The sequence below is a fragment of the Lissotriton helveticus genome, chromosome 12 (genome assembly GCF_964261635.1).
Source record: "Lissotriton helveticus chromosome 12, aLisHel1.1, whole genome shotgun sequence".
NCBI classification, from domain to species: domain Eukaryota; kingdom Metazoa; phylum Chordata; class Amphibia; order Caudata; family Salamandridae; genus Lissotriton; species Lissotriton helveticus.
The window spans coordinates 305,360,939-305,379,956 of NC_136073.1; the positions used below are offsets into that span (position 1 = coordinate 305,360,939).

The 19,018-nt window shown below is 42.9% G+C and overlaps 1 protein-coding gene across 4 annotated transcripts in view; it reads left to right on the forward strand.

Moving 5' to 3' along the window:
* The window catches only part of LOC144797772 (fatty acyl-CoA hydrolase precursor, medium chain-like), a 300,448-nt gene that overhangs the window by 257,925 nt on the left and 23,505 nt on the right, over positions 1–19,018 (forward strand). For all 4 annotated transcript variants that reach the window (XM_078668531.1, XM_078668532.1, XM_078668534.1 and 1 more), the window contains 2 exons: positions 453–533; positions 13,244–13,391. In XM_078668531.1, coding sequence (XP_078524657.1) covers positions 453–533; positions 13,244–13,391 — 229 coding nt within the window. The remainder of the gene's footprint in view (positions 1–452; positions 534–13,243; positions 13,392–19,018) is intronic.

The following is a 19,018-nucleotide window of genomic DNA, read 5'->3' on the forward strand; positions in this document are numbered from 1 at the left end:
GATTTTGATTTTTTTTTTTATTTCATTACATTTTTAAAAGTGTAAATGAACAAGGACCTGGTTTAGATCTTGGTGGACGAATTACTCCTCAAAATGGTGGAATATAGTTCCCATTATATCCTACGGTATTTATATTTCTGCAGACGGGATATTCACCACCATTGTGATGGAGTAACCCATCCTCCAAGATCTAAATTGTGCCCTAGGTCTTAATATAGCATTTTAAGGCAAAATTGAATTTGTTCAGTCTTGTTTGCAGTCTACTTTTTTGTGAATTAATCTAGATGCTTATCACAAAAATATAAATGATATATTTTACATCTGAAGGCACATATTGCATGCTTTCACCATTCTTTAATAGTCATTACCTGTGCCTGCTTTTTCACTGGTAAACAATGCTATTAATTTGTGAACTAAGCTTCATGAGTTCACGTTGTATACATTTTTTGCAGGCACTTAATATTTCTAACTTGGAGGATGGCATTAAGAAAGAAACAGCCATTTCATCGTTCACAATGCTTAGACAACACTTGGTAAGACATATTCACTCTTCCATTCATTTATTCTATTTCACTTTCATGTTAATATAAAATATCTTTCCTGGTAGTTTTCAATAATTTTAGTCTTATGGCATTACGAGCCACAAAGATATACAAATAGAATTCAAGTTTTATGATTTACCAATTTGACCATTTCCATTTATTTTTGATTGCATTAGGGCTTTCATGTGTAAGGAAGGTAAAGGTCAATCTTCTGTAGAAAGACACAACTGGAGAGAATCCTCCATAATTGGAAGTCTTGAAAGTTGTACAGAAAGCTGTTCATAAGATGTTTATATGGCTTTTTCTTTGAAATGTATATTTCACACTATGTTGGGTTAGGACTTCGAACCTGCAAATCAGTACCTCGCGTCCAATCATTCATGCCAGTGTATTGTGAAAATGTATGGTTGTTCTGCTGTGTAATGTGCGATATTCTTTAAGCTGTCCAGTGAATTCACAATATTTGGTCAAAAGATTTCCTCTTTGGGGGAATAAAATCCTAATGCATGTCATCAGGTTAATTATCACATGACCCTAAATCAGAGAACTTTTTCACTTCCCAATTTGCCATGAGTTTAATGTGGAAGTTTTTCTATATGAGGAACCTGAGGGTAAAATTTGTGACTGCTAAAATATTTATGTTCAATGGCATGTGTGGCTGTAGATACACATGCTCTGCATATTACTATTGTGTTGGGTCTGGAATTGTGCAAGTTGTTTTGCTTCGAGGAAGTCTTTTGAGTCACGAGGTTGAGTGACTCCTCCTCTCAGTGATATTGCTCATGGACATTGACCCCATTTTTAGATTGTTTTCTACACGCCGTCTGGTTCGGACGTGTGTGCCTTTGGTACATCATTCGACTCCGTTCGGTTCAATCTTTTAGTTTCTTGCTGTCTTCGCCGGTATTGTTTATAGTTTGCGCTTTCACCATCTGCATCCTTTCAATCTTGTCGGTTCTAATTTGTTTGTCTGATCGCCCTTCGGGCCATTACTCGGTCCTACCTTCGGCATCATATCAGCTCCATCCAAAAATGTGTTGCTGGTGATGGAACGTACGCCCTTTATATTCTGTCCACATTACCACTCAAAATATCTGCACACCAACCAACACCTTAAGTGCAAACTTTACCTTTCACCCGTCTACAAGGAAGCCAACTGTGAAGCTGTAAATGTCTTAGAAGACCTCAGACGACACAAGCGACATTTTCGGCAAAGAAAACCCCCAGAGGAGCCGACCGTCGAAAGATTACACTTTCTCGATTCGTGAAAAGCAGTGGCTCAGATGTGGAGGTAGACATAGGGATGCAGGAACTCCCATCTGCCCAGCATGTGAGTACTATGACCTCAGCCCCTCCATCCAAGCCAACCCAAAAACTTTGGACACTCCCACTATCAGAGGTCGCTGGACCACTACTGCCTTCTGACCTTCCGAAAATGTTTTGGAAGTCCGCCCTCGAGCCCAGTGCTAAATGTTGCTACAAAGGCCAAGCCTTCCGCATCGACCTCTTTGACAGAAAACATGCTTTGGTACCGACCCGACCCTCAATACTGTTTTTGCAGCTGACCCCATCTCCCTCGGCGCCGACTAAGCATCACACTTCCAAGCCAAAAACCTTGGTACCAAAACTTTCGGAGCCAAAAGACTCAAAACCATCATCGGCTTCAACGTTTCCTGTTGAATGCATCCTTGCAAATGGACATTCAAGAGGAAAATCTAACTTCAAGTGGGCACTTGTTGCTTTCCTGCTTCACCTTCCTCTCCACCACCTCTAAAAAAGAAATTGTAATTTGAGGAGGCACTAGATGTTCCACTTACTCTCAAGAAGAAAGCAAAAGACAAGACTGCCAGCTGTCCTTATCTACCGCTTCCTACACCACCTCCCCTCCAATACCTTCTCAACCACCTCCATCCCCTCCTCACTCTCCTCAGCTGTTATCTCCATAGCAGGATATACAAGACATGTCCCCTCAAGGATCACCACAGTCTGACACGAGTGAGTTGGGGGAACCATTAGGAGATCCTCATCCCTGGGATATATATGACACGGATCCCACTACACCAAATGATCTCAACCTGTACACAGCTCATCCTCAGGAAGTCATTACAAGAGCAGCAGCTTTCTACAACGTACAGCTCCATAGGAAATCCCTGGAGCAGGAATTCCTCTTTGGCACTTTGACTTCTACTCACAGGGATACACAATATAGAGATACATAATATCTGTCTATATTACCTAATGATGATGCATGCAACTTAGATCTTTAAGGACCCTATCAGGGCCTGAAGTATCACCACTAGGGTAGATGAAAAATACAAGGTAGCACCATCAGATCCTGTATTCATTTTGAATCAAGTACCACCAGACTCCATTGTCACCACTACTGGACATTGAAGGCCAATTCCCAGGCTACTGGGGATACCTCCCCCCCAGAAAAGGATAGTAAGTGCATTGACACTGCAGGAAAGAGGGTTGCAGCTTAGGATGCCTATCATTGGCGCATCACCAGTTCTCAAGCTCTTTTGGCCCGCTATGACAGAGAACATTGGGATCAGATGGTGGAACTCTACCAGCACCTCTCTGAGGAGTATAAGAAAAGTGGTCAACAAATTGTTACAGAGGGACAGACCATCACTAACACTTTCATTCGCTGTGCCCTTGACGCTGCAAATACTGCAGCCAGAGGAATTAATACGAGTATCCTTCTTAGGTAACTCGCATGGTTAAGGTGTTTTAGGATCAAACAGGAGGTCCAACAGGCAGTTTTAAACATGCCCATTGAAAAGAACAACTCTTTTGCCCAGAGGTAGACTCTACCTTAGAGAAAATGAAGAAGGACACTTATACGACCAAAGCAATGGGGGCATTACAAACCTTCACTCCATGGGCACCTTTCATCACCCAGGCTACCATGTGCATATAAGTCCAACTCCAGACGCACCCACCTCCCAACAGAAACAGCCCTTTACCTCTTACACCAAGGGTTTCTATAGAGGTTCCTTCATAAAGAATAACAGGGATAGGGGCAGGGGTGCCTCCGCTTGTGGAGCAACTTTTACTGCAAAACAGTGACTACCATATCTTTCCCTCTGACACACACCTGTTGGGAGTAAACTACAGTTTATCCACTCTGTGTGGAAAACCATCACCACAGAGAAATGGGTACTAGCCATTATCGAACATGGATATTGTCTGGAGCTCATTACCACACCGCCCAACATTCCACTTCGCACTCACAGGTTATCTCAGGAACATCAGGCACTTCTAAAGCAGTAAGTCTAAGCCCTTATTCTCAGAGGGGCTATATAACCTGTTCCCCTTCAACATCAAGGCTCATGAGTATACTCTCTATACTTTCTAATACCAAAAAGGATGGGTACCTACGATCGAGCTAAGATCTCAGGCTTTAAGCAACTACATCCTATCAGAACACTTCCATATGGTCACCTTACAGCATGTCATTCTTCTTCTTTAACAGGGTGATTTTATGACAACATTAGACCTAAAGGACACCTACCTCCACATACCAATACATCCTGCTCCACACAACTACTTGAGATTTGTGGTAGCAGGAAAACACTATCAGTTCAAAGGTCTTTAATTTGGATTGACTACTGCACCACAAGTGTTCAGACGATTGGCTTATCGAAGCCAGTACATGTCAGCAGTGTCAACAACACACTCAAATCAAAATAGATATACAACACAACCTACTTTTTACTATCAATGCCCCCCAAGTCTCACCTCCAACCCCTACAAATCCAACCATACTTGGGAGCAGTCCTAAGCACACAATTAGGATTAGCCTACCCCAACTCCGCTCAAATTCAGAACAATCAGGCAACCTTGCCCCAGTTCCAATCAAATCAAACAATCATAGTAAGGACGGTTATGCCTCTACTAGGAATTATGTCATCCTGCATTCCCATGATTCCCCATGCAAGGCTACATATGCGTGCCCCTCAGCAATATCTAGCTCACCAGTGGCCTCAGTCACAGGGTCAATTGGTGGAACTAGTGTTGATAGACCTCCCCACTCACTGTTCTCTAGAATGGTAGAACACCAACAACCTGTTGACAGGGCGATCTTTTCTGGACCTTGTTTTCCACATCACTCTCACCATGGACACATCACAGACTGGGTGGAGTGGTCCATTACAGGATCTCACCGTACTCGGTCTCTCGGATGGCAAACCTCAATCTCTACATATCAACTATTTAAAGCTTCAGGCAATCTACTTAGCACTGAAAGCTTTCCTTCCTTACCTGTCTTACCTTTTCTCCCTCACCTATCTCACAAGGTTGCCCTAGTCCAGATGGACAATATGACAGCCATGTATTATCAATAAAAACTGTGGGGGGGACACGATCTTCACAGCTATCAAATCTGACTCCGACCATATGGGCGTGAGCTCTTCATCACAACAATCACCTGTTTGCAAAACACTTTCCGTGAACAGACAACGACTTGGCTGAACTGCTAAGCAGGATACGGCAACAAGTCCATGAATGGGAACTCCACCCACAAATTCTCTTGCCATACTTCCAAAAGTAGGGGTTCCCTCAGATTGAACTTTTCACCACAGCAGAAAACACAAAATGCCCAAACTTCACCTCCAGGTACCCACATCCACTATCCAAAGGCAGCACACGATGGATGAGTTGGTCAGGGATATTGGCCTAAGCTTTTCCTCCTCTCCCACTTGCTTTCTTAGTTCAGAAGCTCAGGCAAACATCTCTTACAATCATCATGGTAGCTCCCACATGGGCACGTCAACCTTGGTTCACAACACTTCTAGGCCTCTCTGTGGGTCTGCACTAGAAGCTCCCCAACAGGCCGGACCTTCTCACTTAACATCAAGGACAAGTCAGGCACCCAAACCCGAAAACTCTCAACCTAGCAATTCGGCCCCTTCATTTGCCACCAGAAAGTATGGATATTCTCAAGGAAGCACACAAACCCACCATTAAAGCTTGGTATGCAGCAAAATGGAAGCGATTTGTTTGCTATGGTCAATCCAAAAAAAATTACCCTCTAAAAGCCACAGTACAGGACATTGTCTGCTACCTGCTTCGTTTACAAAAACACATTTAACGCACACTTTCATATGGTTACACCTCTCTGCAATTGCTGCCTACCTCCAAAATAGACAGCATCTCTCACTTTTTAAACTTCCAGCCATCAAAGCTTACATGGAAGGACTAAAATAATTTATTCTACTACGGCTTCCTCATGCACCCTCCTGGAATCTTAACATAATTCTTACCAGACTCATGGGTCCCCCATTTGAGCCTCGATACTCATGCCCCCTCCAATTCCTTTTGTGGGAAGTTGCATTCTTAGTTGCCATTACCTCATTCAGGTGTGTTAGTGAGCCACAGCTATAACTTTACAGAACCTTTCTTTCAAATACATAAAGACAAAGTGGTTCTTCGCACCAATCCTAAGTTCCTACCTAAAGTAGTCTCTCAATTGCACCTCAACCAGTCCATTGAGTTGCCAGTTCTTTTCCCCCAACTAGATTCAGTTGTGGGAAGAGCTCTTCATACACACTAGATGTCAGAAGAGCGCACTTGGGTTAGCTTCCCAACCCATCGTTCTTTTGCTCACCATGCCACCTAGGTTTTGACCCAGCCATATGCAAACCAGTTTTGACCCTACTGAAAAGTCCAGCCGTGACTGCCAAGCCAGGTCCTCCCCAAATTGGAACGCTAGCAACCCAGGACCAGTACATGTGTCTTGCAGAACGGTATACACTAAATGCAAAATGCTTAAAAAAAACCTCAGCTTTTAGTTTTCATTTTATTGAACATAAAAGTTCCTGCTAAATCAGACCCTCTTATGCTGCATCCATATTCCAGTGACTCAGCCCTCTAAATCTGCTTATTAAATAAAAAACTGCAAAAAAACGTAAATGCAAAACTTTGCCTACTACAGCATTAGCACATTTGTTTCTAGCTCAGAATTACAGTGCATACTTTAGGGTTGTCTGCTTTATGCTTCTCACCTAGAAAAATATGATTATGGGTAACACGCTCATATTGAATGCACAGTAATATGGTTTTTAGTGTAATACTGGGCAGTCGAGATACAAGCATCTGTCGGTTGTAGTAGGTGTTCTGCCTCTTGCTTGCTTTTTAGACTTCTGGATGTTAATCTCTTCTGTTGTCTGAGACCTTCTGAAAAGGGCAACCACTGTAAGCATTGTCTAGAATGGTGAATCGTTTCACTGCTAGAGGATACACTGGTAGCACAGGACAAACCTGAGAACCATTCTTAAATTGTATCAGCTTGTTGGGCTGTGGATTGGATGGAAGGTGTAGAATTCTATTTATCTGCAAGTTAAAAGCTAGCTGTAGGAGTAAGGAACCCTCTGTGTACCACTATATTTACACCCAGGCTGAGTTATGTCACTGTAAAGCACTGTGTTTTTCACCAGAGCCAGCTAACTTCCACTTAGCCTTAGAGTTCCACATAGGAGGTTGCAGGTCACTGTTTGCAGTGGCACATTTCATAAAAATGTATTTGACATATATTATTTTTGTATGCCTCAAGACAGACATTTAATGGAAAGTGAAATACCTATGGCACACACCCAAATCTGAAAAAATACAGATTTTAACAATATCAATACATTACTATGTTATGAAATGTTTAATATTTCGGTCAATAGCTATTAACCTTTGGTCTGAGAACCACTGGGGGTCCGTGAAGCCTTCTGAGGTGGTCGGTGACTGCTCAGAAAATTAAATAATATTAACAGATAAATAAAGAGTATATAATTAAAGAAGCAAAGTGTAACATTGGACATTTTAAAACATTCTGTGAATGTGAAGTAATTTAAAATTAGAGGCAATACATTAAGTTAGTATCCTCAAATTGATTTGTGGGAGCAGTGCAAGTGCATCAAACAGAACTATGGGCCTCATTAGGATGGCGGACGGACCTGCGTCCGTCCGCCACCCCCGAGGTGGAGGGACCGCCCGCAGGGGCTACGGCGGTCCCTCCGTTGCAATTAAGATGTGACCGCCACCCTGGCGGTCACATCCCGTATATTTGACCTTGCGGCGGGTGCTGCTTGAAGCAGCACCCGCCGCAAAGTTAAAAATGCATGATTTGCATTTACATGCACAAAGCAGCAGGCACCGCGCAGTGCCTGCTGCTTTGTGCATGTAAATGCAGGGGGGTACCATAGGTACCCCCCATGTGCACCCCCACCCCTCCTTCACCCTGGGGGCCCGCAAGGGGCCCCCAGAAGCAAAGTTCCACATGCTTTTCCACAGCGGAAAAGCCGCCGCGGAAAAGCATGTTCAAACACACATCCTAATTTGGCTGACGGTGTCTTGCAGACACCGCCGCCAAATAGTGCCCAACAACCCGCGGATCAGCGGCGGACAGACCTGCCGTCCGCTGCTGTTCCCACGACCATCCCAACGCCATCCTAATCTGGCGGTGGGTGTTTCCTGTGGCTCCGGCGGTGAATCTGCATCCTCCGGGCTGGCGGTGGCTTCCGCCAGCCCGGAGGATGCGGATTTGCCGCCATCCTAATGAGGCCCATAGTTTGGAGAAGGAGTGACCTCAAGTGTTTTAGAAAAAGCTCCAAATGTCCCATTAAAATACAAATATTTGTTGGTGAGTTAAATAAAATACGTTCTCATTGTTTATTTGTTTGATGAATGCCGATATTGTTTGGCGGGTCAGATCATCGAAAATGCTAGGCTGGGGTTCCCAACTTCCAGTAATGACTCCGTGCGGTTCCCCGGATTCCATTAATGAATCGGTGAAGGCCCACAGAAGTCAAAAGGTTATGAACGAGTGATTTAGATAATCTGCCCAGCCATGGATGTATTAAAAGCTATTTACATATCTGGGGGACAGGAAGAGAAACTCATTTTATATACATATAGATCTTTTAGGCCATCTGGTCTGCTCTCAGCTCCAAATGTTGTCTTGCTGTAGGAGGAAAACTGAGGTGGGAAATTTCCTACATTTCAACAGACACTTTGAATGAACTGTGCACAAGTAATCTCACTCTGCCCAGTTCAGCACTAAATTATCCCTCGGAATACAGAGAGAGTTTGATAGAGAGAAACAGAGAGATAGTGACTGTTCCTTTGTCCTCTTTCTCCGCCCTTGACAGAAGGCACATGCACATGTTCACCTCAAGAATGTGTGGGGTCTGGTAAAAGGCTAGAGATTTTACTGGTTCCCAAGAGTCCTAACACCAATAAAGGCCTTCACTTTTTTGGATTTTGCAGGAAATGCTCTGTAACATGTCCTCAAACATAAAACAAAATGCAAATATTTGTATAAGCATGGCTGTCCATGACTTGCTAGTCAGTAGCCATTACAACCCCTTGCAAAGTTCAATTCTAGAAAGATAAACAAGAAGGAAGATTCCTGCTTACTGATTGGGGGGGGTCTTTATTGTAGGAGTGTTGTCCTAACTTACAGCCTGAAATTCTTCCTGAAGAGCATAAGTTCTAGGTTAGTTGTTGATGCATGTACCACATCCATAAATTGCCTTCCATGAAGGTGATGTTCTTTAAATATCACAAACTCCTCTGCCTTATGACAGTGGCCTATGTCATTGATCCATGTTTGCTTCTTTGGTTTGAATGCCCCATTTAATAAATCTATTGTACCAAGATCTTTCCTATTTTTCATGTTCTTCTGGCAGGATGCTAGTCTTTAATGAGATCTGGGGGAATCAGTTAATGATTTTCGATGAAATAAAAGAAAGACATGATTTCCAAAGGGAGAAAGGGCTTCATGTGCAAATTTGTTTTGAGCTCATAAACTCTATGAAAAACAAAATCACAGGATTTCCCACTGAAAAAAGAGTGCTTGGTAATGTACAAACCCCCTTTTGTGACTCATACTCTCATACTACTCTTTCTAATTTGCAAAATGGGTCCTCTGGCTAAATCCAAATCGCTTTTGGGGTGGCATGAAAAGAGCATCAAATACCCCAGAAACTTTTCATCATGGAGTATCTTTCTCTTTGTGAATTGTATTTTGAAGCTTCCGTAGGGGGCGGAGAGAGTTGTAAAGGGAAACTTTGAATGCTTCCCAAAAGTCTTCCTAAATTAATTTTTTTAGCAGCACGTCCCTTCAAACTACATGGGCTGCTTTAAAAACATGTTTTATATTTGGGGATGTAAATGCAGGGACGGAAGTTTTCTGTCACTTGCAGGCCACCACAAATGTATTTGTGGACACATGCTCTGGGTCACAATTATTGAACTGCTAATTAATAGTCATCACTTTAGCTTTTTTTGACCCTCTGCAAAAACGAAATCTTTGAATGGGAAATTTAGGATGAGACTTCTGTCACACTGCACAGTGCACCTGTGTTCCCAAACCGTTTAGAGTGCAGTTTGCACATCCAGGTTTGCAAACAGGGTCAAGGAGTGTAAGAAGTAGCAGACTTCCGATAAATAAAAAAATCCATGTAATAAAATATCACATCAAAGCAGGTCCTGGTAAACCTTGAATTGACATCAAGAATACCTGATGCAACCTCTCACGATGAAGGCTAACACCAGGTTCGAATACCTCAATCAAAATAATGATTTATCTCCTTTGAACACGTTCATATACGGCATGCATTTCAGTCTTTTCAATAAACACTTCCTAATATAGCCCACTCTTTTGTCATCCTTGTTTGGCTTCCTCTATCTCCACTTCAGCTCCATGAATCCAGAGAGATTCGAGAGATGAATGATTCTAAATTTTGAAAGAGGGCTGGATTTATGTAACTATTGTGCCCTATTAGAAGATATTATTGTTTCCAAACGCCTTCTGTAGAGCTCAGTGTAAGTCCTTAACAGCCTTCAGTCAAAGCCAGAAATCAGCGACCCACTGGTGTTGTAAATTGCTTCAAAACTCTTGAACATTAAATATTTTTTTTGTGAAAGACAAAGGTGTTACGGGCCTTTTGTTTAGACTATATGCGAGGCTGATCTCTTCAAATACAGGAAAGGAATCTTTGGCAGGTGGTCCTTGATAGGGATAGAGCAAAGGGACACTAGAAATTGTTTATGGGGCACAGTGGCCACCTCTCAGACAGTTGTCCATAATGTGGAATGCTCCCTTAGGATTGTGCAGAGATAGTACCTTATCTAGGACTACATTTTTCGAATATTTTCTGTAACTCCTGTCCAATAATATTGATTATGATTTATGAACTAAGAATAAGGTATCTTTTCCAAATAGTTGGCCGTGCTACTTTATAAATACATATTGGAAGGTGATGTCAAGGTATGTTAAAGACATCTCATGCTTTATTTTCCTGAATCTAGGTGAAGTTTTACCACACTCACGTGACGAGCCTTCTCACTAAATAATATCTACTAATTAATTAGTTCATGATTTGCCCTAATATAAAGTTAGCAAGAAAGTCTGAGTTGGGTAGGAATCTTTAAATCATAGAAAGATGTGCATACCTTACAAGTAGGCCGGCGGGACCATCACGGTGACCTCAGGCATATAGCTGACGCACCCCAGACAGTAAGGAGTTAGTGGACAGATTGAGGCCTGGACCCGGAGATCTGAGGGCAGTGAACTTATCCAGTTTCAGTGATCATTACTTAGTGGGGCCCAGTTTTGGAAACGCTAGCTTTTTCACAGCCTGTTAACGTTTTAGTGAATTTGGGACTTAAGTGTACTGCCGCACGCTAGTGATGAACTGCCTGACCATTGTTCTTGACCCTGACATGGCGGCTGTGCACTGACTCTCAGCCAAACACTGCGTGCGGAAAACGAGTCCAAGGAAAGTGCCCTGGGTATGCGGCCTGACCTCCAGCATGCTGCTTTCCCCACCACCATGCCTTCTACCCCTATACATCTCCAACTCGGGGATCCCTCCAGACCCAAGACCACCACCCTTGAGTGCAACACTACCTGGACACCTGGCTGAATGATGGCAAGAATTTCCTGCTCTGTAAATATGTGCTATATAATTGTCCAAGCCTAATCGCTGTTGAAATGTAATACTGGGGGAATTTTCAATTTGTATATATATAACTCAAACCACTAGTATATGTAGTAGACCTTTGTACTTATTACCTTTCCTATGTGATTTTAGAGTTTATCTGTTTGTATCTCTTCCGTGAGTGACTTTACAACTTGTACATTTGCATTTTTTTCTGTTTGTATCTCCTATGTAACTCATCTATTGCAAAGTCCTTATGTAACGCAACTGGTTCTTTTGTAAAGCGCTCTGACACCTTCGGGTAATGTTCGCGCTATATAAAATCGCATTAAATAAATAAAAATAAATAAATAAATAAAGTAGGCAGGGGAATTGAGTTCAAATGAACATGGTCCATATGCATGGCCAACGACTCAATATTCCATAGATTGCATGATTTTGCAGTAAATGTCTTCTAGCCAGTGCTAATCACCTAGCACTATGTTTATCAATAAACGTGTGCTTTGAGTAATACTGTCATAGATTCGATGTTTTGTCTCCCTTTCTTGGATATAGCCAATATCTACTATATAACAACAGTGGAATGCACATTTGAGATTGAGTAACTATTTCATTAGCTCTGCTGTTACCTTTTTCATTCAATTTTCTTGGACTGACTTGTGAGTCCCGTGCTCTCTGTGCCACTAGAACCAAGCGTTACCCAGCTGATGAGCCCATAACCAGGGTGAAATTATTACTGCATTGCTTGTGTTCCGGTTCAGGTAGGACCTGGCTTGGCAGTTCAGGTTGTACTGTTCCAATGAGGAGCAGAGTCAACACTGATTTGAATATGGCTGGGTCCAAACTGAAGTGGCATTGTGAGAAAAAGGAAGATGGGTTGGGATGCTAGCCAGTCGTTAGACAAATGTCAAGCATTCCGCCCATCACCTTTTGTGTTTTTCATGTACTGCCCTCAGTTGCATGGGTATGCCCAGATGTGGGGCCTATGCTCACTGTGTCATTGGAACCAAGCTTTACCATGCTCTGAGCCCATGCCCAAGGTGAAACCAGTCCTGCATTGCTAGTGTTCTGATTCAGGGAGTAGCGACTTGGCAGTTTGGGCTGTACTGTTCCCATGAGGAGCAGGGTCAAGACGGATTTCCAGATGGCTGGGTCCAAACTGAGGTGGAATTGTGAGCAAAAGAAAGATGGGTTGGGATGCTACCCAGAGCGAAGGCCAACGGTTAGACACATTGCAAACACTCCTCCCATCACCTTTTGTGTGTTTCATCCTAAATAAATATAAGCAGCCAACAGCAGTGAAAATATTTGTGTTACAAAAAAAAAATCATCTGCCAGAGTTTTAAATAAAAATGATGTGCATTTTGCCAATGTCTATGTAACAAGGCATTCTGATAAAATGTTATCTATTCTTAATGCTTAAACTCACATATTTACCTGTTTCAAATTGTGCGCACTGAAAAGTTAATTTTCATATTTGCTCATGAAGCAATTAGGAATTTGACGTTGAGCTACAATTGGAAAGCGATAATGGAGTCAAGTCCAATGAAACCAGGCGACCTGTGTTTTAAAATTTCCAATAAACTAAACTCATGTGAAGTTAAAATAAATCACATTGTTCAAGATAGTATAACGTTCTTACTGGAATACAATGAAAAAGAAAAGGATTTGCTTTTGGATCAATTTTGCCATAGATATGGAGGGCAAATATTTGTAGGTTGCTAGACCAAAAATTGATAGATTTTCTTTTTTCTTTTTTTTAAGGGTTTGCACTTTGAGTTCATGGATGTGGTAACTGAGGAATATATGGGAGATACTGAAGACCCCTTTGAGATAAGAGACTCATACCTTGAGATGCTTGCAGATATTATGTTTATAAATCCTGCTATTAAAACAGCCAAATTTCACAGAGGTAAGAAAACGGGCACTGTCAACTGAATATATCACACATCTCTATTGAAGCATTGACTGCAAATGTACGATGAACATATACATAATTCAGAACTAAATCATTCATCAGCTGAAATATTTTCTCTGTTTGCATGTCAGTAAACCTGCTTTTTAAAGACTATGAAGTTTCTTTTGAGGTTTGAGGAAACGTGGCATTCTCCATAAAGTTCTAGATTCACCGTTCCACCAGCCTCATGGTTCCCCTCCTCACAAGAAGCGGGGTAACCGCTGAGCATCTGATGGCTAAACGAAAGTTAAATCAGTCATCAGAAACTCCTTGCTGCATCTCTTCTGCCACAAAGATGTTTGCTTTTTAGCAATGCAAGGCTTGCATTATTTAGGCAAAGCCTTCCAATACTGATGTTTTAAAATATTTGCGACCTCTGTGACAGGCACGGATAGGAAGAAAAACATTATTTGTTTAATGTGTGTGACCTCTGTGAGAGGTACAGATAGGAAGAAATACAATGCCCACCACATGTGAGAGAGAAACCTCCCTGCATGTTAGGGATGCTGCACTTATTCTTTTTAGTATGAACCCCTCGCTTTTGGGTGTTGATCCAGTAAGACAAAAACAATGCTCATATTGCAACATGACATGGAGTCTGCCTGGTTTAGCATTTTCATTGAAGGTGCTCCCACTGTGGTGGTGGTAGGCCCTGTTAAAGAAAACCCACCAAACTGGTGGGGATCTTTATGTATAGTGGGCCCCTCACTGACAGTAAAAGTGGGTATTTCGGTGTGGCAGCGGTTTGGGGGATGGTCTGTTATATTATAAATTATTGCGGGAATTCTGCTCATACACAGAACTGTGCACAGAAACCCAGGACCTCAGTGAATTGTGGGGGACCAAAAAACTCCCCTCAGTACCTAGAACCCCTAACCGACTAGCATCAGTGTCTCATTATCTCTTCGTCCTATAGCAAAGTTACCAAAGATTAGACAACCCAGAACATACGACTTAAGTTACTCTCAGGAATGGTGGGACTCATGAACACTCTTTCGTTTGTCATTATCATACCAGTCCACAACGTGAGTAAATAGAGACGCAGAAAAGTTTAAACGACTTGCTCTAAGATGCAGTATTTTTGCTAACTAAGCAGGCATATGATTAATAATGATACGATTAGCATTGTTAAAATTCCAAAAAACACAAAGGGAGAAAGTATATTATAATACTAGTGGAAACAGGACCTATAGTTCCCAGTATACCACCCTCCTTAGCTAGGAGCTATGTTTTATAATAATAAAAGGTCTCTTAGGCTTGAATGGGGAACCCCATACCTCAAAGATCAGTAAATGTGAATCACATCAGGATCTGCAAAAGCTCTTTCACTCTGGAAACGGATGTTCTCCAAGTGCTCTAATCATGCATACAGTGCAATATTAAAGGCGCTAGAATTTCAGTCAGGTGCAGCTATCTGCATGTTGTGTCTAGAGCGTGGGCCGATCAGCCCGAATAACAGCTTACATTGTTTTGTTAACCTTGGAGGCTTCTGCACAGACTGTACAGACAGAGATTACGGTGTAAGTCTAGGGATGTCGAAAACAAGGTTTTTTCATGTGAAGAAAAGTCAAGCAGTCTAACTTACAATAACAGATACATGCAGTGTCGTGTGCAAAAGCTGCAAAGTGGCAAAATGGCGTTTAAACGACTAATAAGACTAAGCTAACATAGCAATGTGTGCACGCAAGGCCCTGCCTTCACTACAAAATGTGCCCTTCAACCTTTAGAAAATCAACAATTTGGGGTATTTGCTAACTTTTGGCATCATTGCAACTCTTATAGTCTAAAACTGACAGCACTGTGTATCATTTCCCATAGTATTATTCACCATAAAATCTAAGTATGTGATACATTGGTGAATGCTGTTTTATCATGTGCGCTAATACTTCACTTCACTTGTGTGCCGTCCATTCTGGTAGATGGCCCTTAATACACAATTTTGAAAGGAGCATTGTAAAGCCTGAGCTAAATATTGCTCTACTTACTTTGGCTTGTATTCTTACCAACTGTCACCCTGTCGGTGGACTTGACATTAGCTCGTACTCCATAGCTGTGACTGAACTCATGCTGTTTCGTGCAACTGCATCTGCTCTGAACTTTTCTCATGTTCTAGGATTGCTACTGCCTGTGATGTGCTTCATCAGCATAGCGCACTCCATCTGCTTTTGTATTTCTTCAATGTCCAATGGCTAGCTCCATTTACCTTCTTCATAGAGTGAGGACACACCATTCCACCAGGCTCCCACTTTGGACAGAAGATGTCTGAAAATGAAATAATCTGGTGAAAAACGAATTATTGTGGTGGAGGAGATATTGAAGAAAAGATATGTGTGTTTGATCCACTGAAGGCAAAAACCATAGAAACAGCGTAGACTATATTGTAGAAGTCTATTGGGTTAAAAGTTAAAAAAAATTGAAATTTACCCTTAAGCTGGGAAGACCTGCAGAAGAGTTGGAATTACCTAAACAAGGTTGTCTCTAGCAAGGTTTCTGGCCACCAGTAGGAATTTCTTGCCACAAGTGGAACCCTTACCATTCCCTGGGCCAGTAGATGGGAAGAACCATTTCATAAGTGACCTGAGGGCCTAGTGAAAATAAATAACTTGGAAGAGGAAAGCACTACCTATGAAGTGTCAGGTGAGTCATAGGATGTTTTGTTGATAGATAAAGTCATTTCAAAATGTGATCACGCATGGCTGCAGGCTTCCAAATACATCAACCAGTAAATCAAGGATCAAAATATGTGCATTCTGGGCCAATGCCCATTAAAACGTAAAAACAGTGAAATAAATGTCAATCATTCATCTGCACAGGAAGTGACATCACCGATTTCCCATCATCCATCTATTCAGGAAATGAAAATACTTATCAAAACTGTCTTCACTTAATGGCGGCAGCACACCCCAAAGACAAACCCATCTGCACCCAGCAATGCCCCGCATGTACCCAGGGTCCTCCTCCCACCCACCTCCTCCTGACGCTCCTTCGCAATGACACTCCACTCCCTGAACCCTAGTCATGTATCCCAGCGCTGCACCTCGCCACCCAACACTGAAGATGCTTTCTCCTGCACCACCTGCCATTTAATTTGGACCCTACCACACCCACCTCACCCCCCAACACCTTACACACCCAACATACTCAACAAAAACACACCCTAACCCTCGCTACACTGCACTCCTCCCTGTCCTACATGCTCCTCAACACTTACTCCCCACTAAATACACCACCGAAATCTGAGATCTGCTCCTCTGGACCAGTTTTTCTTCACTGAAACATGTCTGACTCTCTCATCAGCCTCTGTCATCACCACAGCAATCTTCTCCAGATACAATTTGTGAGACAGGACAAACAGACCCAAAGGTGAAATCGCTATTCCTCTCAAAGAATCCATTCAATGTTCCATTACCTCAGAAAACACCACCAGCAAAATGGAACACTTGACCTTCAAACTCCCCATCACCTCCAACTACACCCCAAGCAGCACCATCGCCTACAGCACCTCCTGGACCATGCACCAACTTCGGCAGCACCATTGTCCTCCTGATCCTCGACTTCAGTGCCTTCATCCTTATCGGCGACCTCAACTACCACCAGGAGGACCTCACCAATTCCAACACGACCAACCTCCTGAAGGGCCATCCAACTTTGGACTTACCCAGAAAGTGAAAGGCCCCTGGACACCTACTGGGACCCATCATCACCAGCTCCAGCAACATCACAGTAGACAAGCCCACATAAATCACCTATTCGACCAAACCCTCTTCAAATTCCGCATACCCATCCCACTCTATTGCAGAAACACCATCACTAAATCTTTACAACAGGACTGAAACAATGCCTCAGAATTATCCTGGTCTTCTGAACTCCTACATCACTGGTCTAGATAAAACAGCAACATCCCTGGATCCATTGTTAATGTCAATGCCTGGATCAGCGATTGTGTAGATACCCTGGCTTTTCTAAAAAATCATCAAATCCACGTGAACCAGGCCGCAAGCAAGCTGACACACGCCAAAACTCAAGTTTAGCATAGGCCACTGCAAATAACTTGAACGCTGATAGAGACATAGTCAGGATAACACCAACAAGACCACCTACAATCCACCCTCACACGCTGCCATCAGCAAATCAGAGACACTAAATGCTCCATGCTGACACATCGAATGCAGCACCAACAGCTACAAGGAAATGGTCACCATGGTGAAGGTCTTTACCTCTCCCAGAGCAAGTTTCACCAGCGTAACCCCCTCTCAGGACTTCTGCACCCAGCTGTCCTTATTCTTCAACAACAAGATCACCAGTATCCATGACAACTTTGAGCCTCAACTGGACCCTTCCACCCTTGCATCTCTTCTGACCATCTCAGACAACAACCAGAGGACAACACGGACTACCTGCCCACCATCACCAGCCAAGAGACCACAACAACCACGCAGTTCATACACTCTGGAGCACCCTCAGGCCCCTTCCTCACCACGTCCGCATCAAAAGACTGCACCGCATAAGCTCTATCATCAGTCCGATCCTGAATGGCTCAATCTTCACAGCAGCCTACACGGACACCTGCAAACATGCCAAAGTATCCTCCTTCAAAATCCCTCAGATGATCCAAAGATGCTAGCTAACTACCAGTCTATATCCCTGCTACCATCCCCAGCACGTCATAGAAAAGATGATAAACAAATACCTAGCCACTCACCTCAATGACAACCACCACCTCAATATAGCTCAATCCGGATTCAGGCCCAACCAGTACAGAGACCGCCCTCATCACCGTCATAGACAACATTCGGATGATCATGGACAGAGATGACACTACGACCATCATTCTACTGGACCTTTCTGCGGCCTTCTCCCCACCACCCCCATCATTAGCCAACTACTGCACAATGTCATAATCCAGGGAACCACACTTCGCTGGATTTTCTCCTTCCAGACTGGCCGCACCTAGTTGGTCTGCCTGGCCTCTTTCACCACGAACACCGTCAACCTTATCTGCGGGATTCCACAAGGATCCTCACTCCGACCCACCCTGTTAAATACTGTAGCATCTTCCCAGCCGGGGTACCCACTAACAACCACGCCACCCACGGAGCTTAGTATTGCACGTCTTTATTCTGCTGCGTGTAACTGCAAACCCAACATTCTAAAAGAAGCTTTTATTGTATTGCGCACTGACACCTACAGCACAGCTCTATGGGGTCCATTAGGAGCCTAAAGGGTTCCATTCTAAAATATCACAAGACACTATGGGCCATATGTAGATAAATGGCATTTACTGAATCGTAGATACCGAATTTTACCGATTCAGTATTTACAAATCGGTAAATGCCATGTAGGTAAATATTCTGTAACAATTACCGAATCGGTAAGATTCGGTAATTACCGAATTGGTATTTACCGATTCGATAATTGCCATTGATTCCTATGGGCCTTTACCGATTCGGTAAAATTACCGATTTGTCAAGGGGGACAGGGTGTCACTTTGACACCCTGTTGCACCCCTGATTCATGTATGTCTGCCACATGGCACAGGTGTACATGCACAGATGTGCATGTACACAGGAATTCGTTATTTA